Below are 12,607 nucleotides of genomic sequence, written 5' to 3'. Positions count from 1 at the left end.
TTGCCGGGGTCTTTTTCAACTGGTCTACAATCATATACTCGCTTTGACGGACAATCTTCAGAAACTCCTGAATTTCTACATCAGTCACTGCTTTCTTAATTTCCTCACATACAATATGATCTTTCTTCAAATCTTTCAAATTCTCTTCCGCTCCTACAACGTCCTTGCCCTTCCTTTTCCTTTCAGCTTCCGCTCCTGACATTGGGTCACCTGACTCCTCTCGAGAATAAACCCGTCCAGTTCGGGTTATCCTACTCACCCCTGAGATGTTATCCACAGCAACCTCAAGATCATTTTTCTCGTATACCCACGGAACAGCCTTATCACTCACATAAGAAGGCTTTGAAGAATGTGGACTTTTGACAAACGGTTGATCTTCTAAAAAGTACTGCAAAACAATTGGCTTCGTCCTCCCACCAGGCCTTGGTCCTTTATAGAATTCATCCCCAATAACATTGACTGCATTCAGGCACCCTGACTTCACACCAAATACTACTTTCTTGCTATCAATCAAATCTTGCACCTTTGCTTGAAATTGAAAACAATTCTCCAGAGAATGTCCCTCAACTCCTTTGTGAAATTCACAAGTCTTCAACTCATCATAACCATCGTATCTTAACGTCAAGTCCAACTCCTCTCTTTTAATAAGTCCTTCATTTTCCAAAGCACCCAGCACCAAACTCAGAGGCATAGTTACCTCCGCAATTTTCCTCCTAAAGTCATCCGAATCCTCAACAGCATTGGTACCTCCATTGCCATGGTCTGGCAGAGGATTAGTGGTTACATCGGGCTTCCTGATCCCATCAAAATTCAACCATCCAGAATTGACCATATTTTGCACAATCTTCTTGAAGGCCAGACAATTTTCAATTGAATGTCCAGGCGACTCTCCGTGATAGGCACATGTCACCTCAGGGTTATACCAAGGGGGGTAAGGTGGATTCTGGGGTTTCCCTCCCGGGATAGGTGCAATAGCTGCATTTGACAATAACTTGTCATAACATTGGGCATAAGTCATCGGTATCGAAGCGAACTGTTCTATCTGCCTTTGGGGCTTGGGATTATTTTCAAAGTTTCGGTAATTTTGGCGGGGTGGTTGGTACGCTTGCTGAGGTGGTTGGTAATTTTGGTGAGGTGGCCGGTAAGCTTGTTGAGGTAATTGGTAAGTCTGTTGTGGTGGTTGGTAAGTCTGTTGTGGTGGTCGATAAGAATACTGAGGTGGCAGGTAGGAATTTGAGTTTGGGTAGTGGTTATATGGACTCGACAGCCTAGGAGCATTGCTTCGCGGCCTGTAATCAGAAGTGGGAGACCCATAAGTGGGATTGCTGCTATAATTAACGGTATGCACCTCGTTTTCCTTCTTCTTCATCTTCCCTCCCTTCTGATACTCTGGCTTCTCAAGCATCGGGACGCTAACGCTAATATTTCCTCTTTGCATGCATCTCTCAATACGTTCCCCTGCTCGGATCATTTCTCCTAAACCTGCATGCCCCCCTCCAGCAATTTTTGAAGTATAGGGCTCTCGAAGTGCGTCAATGAATGCATTAACCAGATCTTGTTCCGCCAATGGAGGGTGCATCTGGGATGCTAAGTCTCTCCATCTATGGGCCCAATCCCGAAAACTTTCTCCTTCCTTCATGACAGTACCCTGAAGATCATAGATGGTAGGGACCTTCTCCATGTTATGCTCATACTTCTTAAGGAATAAGTTAGCCAGATCCTCCCAAGTCTCAACAGAAGACGGATCTAAGCTTGTAAACCACCGAGTTGCACTCCCCGTCAAACTTTCCTGGAAAAAGTGAATCAATATCTTTTCATCATGAACATATGGCTGCATCCTCCGACAATACATGGTCAGATGATCTAGAGGGATTCCAGTACCATCAAATAGAGTAAAAGCCGGAAGCTTGAAATCAGGAGGAATGATCAAATCCTTCACCAAACATAACTTATAGGGACTTAAAGCGCCAACAGGCCCAAATCCTTCCATTGAATTCATCCATTTTTCCATCTTTTTGTATTGCTCCATAGTAAGACCTCTTCCTTGCTCCCCTTTAGCCTCTACGGGCATGACATATGTTTTCTGCTGGCAATCCAGTGATGGAAATCCACCATCCCGGGCTGGCCCAACTACCGGCGCACTTCCTGAGAAGTTCTTTACCGCGTTGTCATAAAGCTGAAGCATGGGCTCTCCTTTCTGTGCTGAACTTTCTGCAACTGCTTTTCCTTTCATAAGCTGCGACATCTGAGTAATCAACATAGCCATTTGTTCTTTCAGATCCGTAATTTCCTGGCTCTGCTTCTGGATCAGCTCTTTCTGCTGTTCGTTCTCCATTGTTCTAGCAATTCGCAACTGTAATCTGGTGCGATAAGGATGACGGTGATATGAATGAATTGGTGCTTTTTCTTTTTTATGTGCCACCTTCATGATGAAAGAAACATTTATTAGTTAATCAGATCTGTTAACTATGCATATGCATGATTGTGAGTTTATGTGCTTCCTAGATTTCTTTGTAATTGGACAAGAGAACAAGATTGTCTTCTTTTATTCATTTCATTCATTCAAAGCATACAAGAAGAAACATCAGATTCAGTCCACTTGAACAACCGGAATTTCAACCATAACAGCACCTCCTGCTTGGATTGCATTCAACCTCCTCTGAAGCTCCTGTAAGTCACTTTTCAAATTTTTCAAAAATGCCCATATCTGTGTCAACTCTGGCATTTCCAAAATAGGATTGGAACTCAACTTCTGCAGACGTCGTTCATAAACCTCAGCCCATTCTGATAGGGTCATCAAGCGACTCATCATCAACCTTACTTTGAATTTGGTACTTGTCTGCTCCTGTTGGACCTCCTCCAGCATTGAATGAAAATAATCATTCTGTTCCCTTAAAGTTGTAATCCCTTCCATCTGTTGCTGGTTCTCTTCAAGCATCTCATTCATCTGATCTATCAATCTATTCTTCTCAGCTTCTATTCTTCTTTGCTCTTCTCTGTCTACATACATTTGATAAGCGTCCTCCTTCCGAGATGCCAGTTCTTCATTTAGCCTCTGAATATGCTCCTGCATTTCTTGAAGTTCTGCTTGTGTCCTACAATGTTTTGCTGCATCTTTCTCTTTTCTTTTCTTCATTTTCTTCTGTAGCTTCGAGATCTTTTCCTTCAGTGTATCAAACTGTCCTTTTTCCACTTCTCGGGCTTCCCTCTCCCCCTGGACCTTCTTTTTCAGTTTTTTGCATTTGTTCTTATATCTGTTATACTTTTCTCTCCAGGAATTCTGAGCTATTTCTACCTCTTCGGCAATCAAGGTGTCTACTCCTTCATCAAGCTCATTTGATGGTATTTCCAGACCTGAATTTTCATTTCCACCAGGTATCGTCTCTTTCTTTTTCATGCTAACAAAGCTATGACACTGGGTGATAGTCTTCTTCCTTCCTCGGAGCCATTGCACATATCGATATTTCCCTTCCGGGTCTGCAGTAAGCCTTCCGCGCTCCATTATGTGGGTCCTTTTCCATGCTTCTAACACTTGGTAAGACATACGTTTCGCCTTCTCATCCCCATGCGCGAATTCAAACTCCCACAAGCCATGTGTAATTGGCGTACATAAATTGCCAGCCTCTTGACGCAAGAACATTGCAGGTGCTTGACTGGTGCCTCCCCATGGTCCCACCAAAGGCACCCAGTTGTAATTACCACATCTGTAAAGCAAACCTTTGGGCTTGTACCATGTTGCTCGATCAAATGTCTCCTTCTGTTCTAACTCCTCTAGGAATTGTCTCCACACGTCAACAGCTGGTACATTAGATTGCATCTCGGCCATCTTGAAATTCTGAATGGGATCTCTAAGCATCCGGGTATGATCTTCAAATACAATCATCGGAGCTCCAATTCTTTTTGGGTATTTTAAGTGACTCACCAACCAGAGTCCTAATAATTGCGAACACCCCCCAAAGCTGCCTTCTCCTTGAATGCGACAATGATTAAGGGACCGGATTGTCTCGCATAACATTGCAGGTATTGGATTGGTACCATACTTGACAAGGTGAACCAATTTAATCACGTTCTTTTCTACATATCCTCCTGCACAAGGAAATAACACTGCTCCATACACTGCAAGGGCAAAAGCCATCTGCCCTTCTGGAGTTGCAAACCTCCCTTAAGCGAAACCCATAAGCCTGTCAATTGGAAACACCCAAATATTACCTTTATCCTTTCCAGGAGTCCTGGTATGCTCTATCTGTAAAAGACGGTGAACAATCTTCCTTCCATCAGTAACTTCCTCCGGATTATAAACCTTGTTCACATGTGGATCATATCCCAACAACTGACCATATTCTTCTAATAAAGGAGACAAATCTGTTGTATTGAAAGTAAAGCAGCGATATGTAGGGTCCCAGAAATGCATAGCAGCCTGAAGAAGAGTTACCGGTGTTTTGACAGTTAATAGATGCCCAATACGTCCGTAAATTTTCCCAAAATTATTGCGTGCTTCATTACTTTGTGCCTCCCAAAACTGTGCTAACCCCGGTGGTGCCTGTTCTTGAAACTGTGTCTTCCGAACAATTCCCAATGGTAAATCGTTTTTTAAACTATCTCCGAGTTCTGCCTGCAATTTTTCCAACACATCTCTAGTTTCCCACGGGCTGTCTCGTCTTATGTCACTGGTTCTTATCACTGCTTCCGCAAACATCCTCTTGTCCAATTGCAAAGAATGTGCCTAGTGAATGCATGGGGCATGAAAAGGATGAATATAAGATATGTATGAACAAACATGCAAGCATATATGGACACGTATGGCAATTAACAAGTGTACAAGTACCATAACCTAGGCTAATATATACATGGCAAGTGTATAAGACATGTACATGTATGGTTTGATGAATATATACATACAGGTATGTATCAAATACATATAAACATGTAAATGAGGAATAAAGGTACATGGTATTTAAATGTACAGGAAATAAATAGAGTTAAGGATAGGAGAATCCCCCATTGTTCCTAACAAAATCAGGTTCCTACCAATTTCTGAAGGTCTCGAACCGGATCTAGGGTTATGTAATGTGCATTTGGGTGGCATATCTAACTATAACGCGGCTACGCGAGAGGCCACTGGATCAGGTTAGTTCACACCCCATATCTGGAAGTGGAACCCATCCCCCAATATCTTGAAGGGACGTCAATCCAGGAGGATGTCTTTCCTTGCTTACGTGAGGACAAAATCCATCAAAAGCAAAGATCAACCCTCACTAATCACTAGTAGGACCCGGTTTTTATGGGCCATTTGTGTGCATGTGAATAGTGATGTGTGTGCGGGGGAATCATACCATATCCTCAACCAACACCCAAATTTTATGAAACCAAAAACCTGTTACTTTATCTACAATCATGAACAAACACATTAGATTCCTCGAAATGTTGAAAGAAAAATGTACAACAAAATAAACAAATCAACCAAATAGGAAAACACTAACAAAAAGGCCCGACCCCTTTGGTACAACAACCAATTTTCCCCAGTGAAGTCGCCAGCTGAAGCAACCGGCTTGAAAAACAATGAAGTCGCCACCAATTGATTTTTAGGATGCAATTGGACATCCGTTCTGGTCTACGAGAAAAATGGGCAAGGGGGTCTATTGAGCATGGGGAAGGTGTTAGGCACCCCACAACTCCCGAAATCGGTTACCTTTAAATGTTTTCCTATTTGGCTCTAATTTGTTTTTGAAAATCTCATTTTGATGGGTCTTATTGGAATGTAAATGAAAAATCCACTTGGAGTGGTTTGGAGAACAAGGTGCACGGGATCATTGGGGCCATTCCCGGCTTGGCCAAGGATTGGAGAAAACACCACTTGGAGTGGGTTTGGATATTTGAAAAAAAGGGGTTGCACGGGATCATTGGGGTCATTCCCGGCTTGGCCAAAGATTGGAGAAAACACCACTTGGAGTGGGTTTGGATATTTGGGAAAAATGACTCTTGAGGACTTGGTTGATGTACCAAAAGGGCCCACAATCAAGGAATAATGTTCAATTCAAGTCTTACTCACAATTATGTTCTTCATGAGAAAAGAAAGAATCCATTTATGGCTCATTGAATGGGTCAAATATCTTTAAACCCACCGTTGAGTCCGTAAATAAATTCTCCTAATCCCTAAAAACACATTTGCTTTCCGGATCCACAAAATCCAAATGTTTTCAATGAATGCCCATGGAACCCCAATATCTTGAAGGCTCTTTGGTATTTAAACAAAACATAAGGATTCCATAATTTAATCTTGATGTGTTTTATTAATGTGAGACGGCTTGGATTCATTCTAATGACTAACGCGTTGCATTTGTTTTCATGGCATTCAAACAATCCTAACATGCATCTAAGGCATCATGACATTGTATAAAAAATCAAAGTCCTAAGCATGCATTCTAATGCAATCATCATTCACATAATCAATCCCTAGTTTCTATATGCTTCTAGAATTCTAGAATATCATGTATGCATTTTCTATTTTACATCCACTATTTTTCTATCCTATTACAAGGATTACTCTTTACAATTATGTACACAAGACAAATGTAAAATATTATACAACAATTGGGATGTTGCCCACGGGACCCATTGCTCAAATCCGGCCCAAATCCTCTAAGTTGCCCTCCGGCCCAAGCGATCACAAGCCCGATCCAAGCCCCAACAAGCAAACACAAAAATAGGTCAAAGGGGTATCCAAACATAATATCAAGGGATCCAATTAGCATCAAGTATACATATACACAAACATATTTTACATAATGTCATACACGGTCAAACCATGCATACAAATAACATGAACATGTGTGCACCCCTAACCATGTTATATACACTCATACAAACCGTAGGTATACATACATTCATTTACACACAAGCAAATCAATATGCACACACGGTCTATAATATACACACACCATATATATATATATAGGAATGGGTGCATCATGACATCATGAGATGTCTCACCCGAATGAATTAGTTGGTACTAGAAATGTTAGAAAAAATGTAAACGAAAATAGTAAAAAGAAGTGAAAAGGACAGACACTCCCCAACCAGAAAAGCAATATATATATATATAAACATATGGACACAAACAAACCCATATATATATATACATACACACCCTATATATATACACACATACATATATCTATAAACTCATATATATATATACACATATTTATCCCTGCCAGAAATGGAATAGCCACTGTATATCAAACATCAAGATCCCAAGCATCCAAGCAAAGTATTACAAATGAACATTAACCAAAGATGTATGCTACTGCAGGTATCGAAGGATTCAGAGCTACTACCGAGAGGAAATCATGGCATTCAGAGAACAAAACCCAAAGCAACCAAAACCAGATTATCACCAAGACAAAGAGACAGAGAGTGATAAAAATTTGTTATGATATTTACCTCTCCCGCTTTCGCTTTCCTCTGGTTATTGCAGCGAAAAATCTCTTTCATGTATTTTCTTTCTCTCTTGGCCTCCCGGTTTTCTTTTCTCTCTTCTTTCCTCCTTCTCCCTTTTCCCCTTCTTCTCTTCACCTCCTTTCTCCCTTTCTTCTTTTCTTCTTTTTTTTTCTTTTTTATTTACCCAATTTCCCCCTACTTTTTCTCTCTTTCTCCCCTACCTTTTCTCTCCTTTCTTCTCCTTTTCCACCGATTTCCTTCCCCTTTTTCTCCTCCCCTTTTTTTTTACTTTTCCACCACTTTATCTTTTTTGTTTTTTTGTTTTTATATTTATATTTATATTTTTTTTATAGTTTTGTATTTTTGGCCGGACGAAAATCGGTTACTACACCCAGTCAGCCCCTAGCTGTTGTTCTGCTCAGCTCCTTTGTCTCTTTAAGGGTTAGGTTTTTAGGTCAGCAAAAAATACAAAGTAGAAGACAACTTTGTTGCAAAAAATTGGGTAAATGGAGATGATGATGATGATGAGAGTATGACTGTGAGATTAGTAACTACTGGTGATTGCATATTTGCATGCATGTGCTCTCAACCACTTCCCTAAAAAGAAAAAGGTTCTTTTGGGTCCTATAAATACTTATACCATCTTAATAACCCTATCAATCCCAAGCCATGCTTGTGTGACTTATTTTATTACACACTCTCTAGCTCATGGGTACTTACAAAGTTGTTGGCGTACGTAGTTTTGTGTGTGTTATTGCGTTTAGCGATATGCTCAGCCGCTAGAACTAGAAACCTACTCACTTATGAAGAATTATCCGGCCACAATCCGGCAGTTTGATATGGGGACATAGTGGCGGAGGCGAGTCAGGTGAGGGAGGTGGAGGAGGGTATGGAGCTGTAGGAGAACATGGCAGTGGGTATGGTGCTGGTCGTGGTGGTGGAGAAGATGGGGGTGGGGGTGGCGATTATGGACCTCCTGATGGTGGTGGAGCTGGGTATGGTGCTGCAGGAGAACATAGGGTTGGCTATGCTGGTGGAGGTGGTGGAAGTGGTGGTATTGGTTATGGAGGTGAGCATGGGCCTGGTTATGGTGGTGGTGGTGAAGAGCATGGATCAGGATATGGTGGTGGAGGCGGTAATGGTGGTGCTGCTGCTGGTGGGGAGCATGGTGGTGGGTATGGAGGAGGTGGAGGAAGTGGTAGTGGAGGAGGGGGAGCATATGGTGCTGGAGGATCACACGGAGGCGGATATGGAAGAGGTGTAGGTGGCGGTGTGGGTGGTGGCCATGGTGGCTATGCCCCTTGAGAACGTTGAAGCTGATGATTGTTTCTCTTGGAGCAATTGCAAAAGTCACTTTTTAATAGAGCATGGAGTGTATTTTTAATAGCCCATCTCAAAAAAAAGCTCCAATAGAACAAATTTGTTTGTCCATTTTTGTTGGAGCATGGACATGGGAATGGCATTGGCTACGTCCATATGTTGCTCTAGGCAACCACAATGGTGAAATTTTGTTGGGGCAGGAAAAATGTATGGGGATTTATGTTTTGCTGATGTGACTATATTATAATACGTGTTTTGCTGATGTGGTTGAGAATGGAAATAAGATGGATACAATGATATAAATTTATTGGCTTGATTTTTATATAATAGAGATGGGACCCACCAAGAAAAATGTGTGAAAAATGTGTGTATCATATGAGACCCACTTGTATAAGCCATTTGCAAGGCCAACCAACTTCATGGCTACATGGTTGGCCAAGCAAAATGCACCCAATAAAATGGCTCCATTGTGCATCTTTTTTTTCTATAAGCCATTATTTTAGATAATAAAATGTCTCCATGGGACAACAAAAATGCATTGTTGTGATTGTTAACAAGTGGGCTCCACATCACACATACACTTTACACTAAAATTAATACTGGGTTTCACCTCTATCACACAAAAAGTAAAGCCAGCAAATTTACACCATTTTACCAGTATATTTCATTGGCCCAGCCACATCAACAAAACACAAATCTCTAGGAAAAACCTACCATTGTGGTTACTCTTAGTTCTTTCTTTTATACTGTCCTTATTTGTCTTTTCTCTTATTTCTGATGTGTCGTTTAGGTATGTTCCTAAACTATGTCGTTTGGTTTTATTGTTGTGAAGAGGGACTTTAGGGTCCTGTGTATTTAACACCATCCACGGCATAAACTCTTAATAAAAACTCTAAATTTACAGTAAAAGTATACTTTTCATAGATTTATAGTTTCTCTAACAGTACCACCACGCAACAGACACTCTAAACTCTAAATTATTTAAATATTCATTTATACAATCATTTTTAATTAGTGTAAAGCGAACACATGGTATTCGAATCAAAATATGGCACTGTCCGACATTATACAACCATTTCATTGTATCAATACACAAATTCTCTTAATAGGAGTAGAAATATCGCAAAAACCCAACTTTCTTTTTACTCTACGTAAAAGATTTTTTAAATAAAACTAATAACATGCCATTTAAGGCCTTGAGAAATTATTACAGAGAAATAAAAACGAAAACTCTATATATCCCTAACAATTTCTTCCATAACCGGCATATCTAATTATATTGAATTTCGTTATTACGTTGTCTAATTACATGAACTTTCGTTGTTATGTTGTCTAATTACGTTTAATTTTTGTTAATACGTTGTCTAATTACATTGACTTTCATTATTACATTGTTTGATTACATATTATGACTAAATTTATTGGGGATACATAGCGCTCCCAAAATAAAAATAATAACCCCAACCACTAACATGCCATTTCGCAGCTCTCTATCCCTAATTCCCAACCACGTCAATCAATACTAGGCAGTCAAAACAACAAAACGCTACGCAAAAAAGAACTGACACAAGAAAATGCACAGATAAATGTATGTGAAAACACAAACAAATGTATGAAATTACAAGCATACCCGAAGTGCAATCGGTGCCAGAGGAAGAGGAAGAAGACAGGAGGAGGGCTCAGGGCCAAATACAGAGGAAAAGACCTTGCCAGCGCCGGTAGCAATTAGGCGAGGTGCACATGGGGGTGGATATGGTGGTGGTGAAGGTGGTGGCCACGATGGTGGTTACTAGTCATGAGTCATGAACGTACACCCAAAAATAGTAACATTATGGATTCCATATACAAAAAAGCAAAAAGATGCCTTACTTCCACGAACTTAAGCATACACATTTATAAGCATTTCTACGTGTGTATATATATATATTGTTGCTTTTACCATTATTTCATACTGGGTTTTTCAATGTTATAACCTCCTACAATTATTTTTTTTATCCCCCTAAAACTTTTAATAAAGGATTTCCCACTCAAATTCACTTTATGTTCTCACAAATTTTAAGAATATAATATTTTATATGTATATTTAGGGTTTTTATATGTAAATATATTATCTATTTTTTTAGGAATTGTAGTTTTCAATATAATTTTTTTCACCCTCTCCTCTCTAACTAAGAGTGCATTTGGATTGAGGGAATTGGGGGAAGGGAAGAGAATAGAATGGAAATTGAGTAAGTATTTTTGTCGAAATACTTACTCCCCAAAATGGGGCCATTTGGAGGAACTGCTGAAAAATTAAGTTATTTATAAATTTAAAATTTATTTTACCCTTATACATAATACTTTAAGATAAAAATAAAGATAAATTAGTAAATTAAATCAATTTTCTTTCCTTCTTTTTTTTTAATCTATCCAAAGTATTCTTCCTTCCTCTCTCTTTTCTTCTTTGCCCTAAATTTCCCCCTTCTCATCCCTTCCCTCCAAATCCCATGATATTCAAATACACTCTAAAAGTCATGACTTCGCCCTTGATTTCGTAACAGCCAGCATATATGTATAGTATAATCTATTAATGGAAGACTAATTTGTTGGCATATGGAGTATAACATAAAGTGAATGCCGTGTTTTTGTTAAAACAAACGAGTAAACATTGTAACAAAGAAATATATTTACACATCATACGTGTTAAAATAATGAATGATTCAATAAATTAATACCAATCTACTTCACAGTGATTGGGTTATTAATTGTTTGTAGGAGGTGACATCAAGTAAGTAAACGCGTGAAGAAAGGAATTCTAATGCGTACGCAGTCGGTCCCTGCTGTACGTTCTGCTCAGCTCCTTTGTCTCTTGACGGTTAGGTTTTTAGAGCATCCACATCAGATTACCTAAATATGAGTCTGTCTGTAAAATTTAGAGATTTTGTCAAAATAGAGCTCTGCATCAGATTACCTAGAGGTTCCCTATTTTACAGAATATGAACAGTAGTTCCCTACATCTAGAGAACCACTATTCACTTCCCTAAATATAAAATAATATTTTTTACTACTTTATTTTCTCCTCTCTCCTCTCTCCTCATTTTTTCCCTCCTCTCTCTCCTCACTCCTTTCTTTCTCTCTCTTCTTTCTCTCTCATCTCTTTCTCTCTCCTCTCCTCACATTTTGACTCCTTTCTCTCTCCTCACTTTCTCTCTCCTCTCTCTCTTCTTTCTCTCTCCTCACTCTCTCCTCTCTCTCTCCTCACTCCTTTCTTTCTCTCTCCTCTTTCTCTCCTCACTTTTTCTCTCTCTTCTTTCTCTCTCCTCAATTTTTTTTTCTAATTTTTAATAACATTAATTTATTATTTTAATTAATATATTGTTTTAAATGTAATTAATTTATTATTTTAAATAGAAGTAGTTTATATGAATAGAATAAATAAAGGAAAGAGAAATAAATATTATTTTAATGCAATAGAGAATATGATAGGTAATCTGATGCAGTGTTGATTGGATAGGGAATCTGTAAAATAGGGGAAAGTGACATTTTGTCTGTATTTTAAGGAATCTGTTAAGAGAAACTGATGCAGATGCTCTTAGGTTCGTAAAAAATTACAGAGTAGAAGACAACTTTGTTGTTGAAATTGGATAAATGGAGATGGAGGACAGCATATCACCACATTGTATAGTGGTGATGATTTATTGCATGTGTGCACTTTTGATTATGTTTGCATATTGGGCCTCACTGTGGGCCTTGACTTTCTCTCTTTTTACATGTGCTCTCAACCACTCCCCTATACAGAAAATGCGTTTTTGGGCCCCATATTTGGTCCTATAAATACCATCTTAATAACCCTCTCAATTCCAAGCCA

The 12,607-nt window shown here is 39.3% G+C and overlaps 1 protein-coding gene across 1 annotated transcript; it reads left to right on the top strand.

The window, feature by feature from the left end:
* Window positions 1-7,296: 7,296 nt before the first annotated feature.
* Window positions 7,297-8,745, top strand: LOC119980759 (glycine-rich cell wall structural protein 2-like). The gene is made up of 4 exons (XM_038823554.1): window positions 7,297-7,494; window positions 7,895-7,997; window positions 8,146-8,152; window positions 8,250-8,745. Exons 1-4 carry the CDS (start codon window positions 7,297-7,299, stop codon window positions 8,743-8,745), a joined length of 804 nt encoding a protein of 267 aa, XP_038679482.1.
* Window positions 8,746-12,607: the final 3,862 nt, after the last annotated feature.

This window comes from Tripterygium wilfordii, chromosome 16 (assembly GCF_013401445.1).
Source record: "Tripterygium wilfordii isolate XIE 37 chromosome 16, ASM1340144v1, whole genome shotgun sequence".
Lineage (NCBI taxonomy): Eukaryota > Viridiplantae > Streptophyta > Magnoliopsida > Celastrales > Celastraceae > Tripterygium > Tripterygium wilfordii.
Note: the sequence above shows the minus strand (reverse complement) of the source record. Positions and strands in the feature narration are given on the sequence as shown.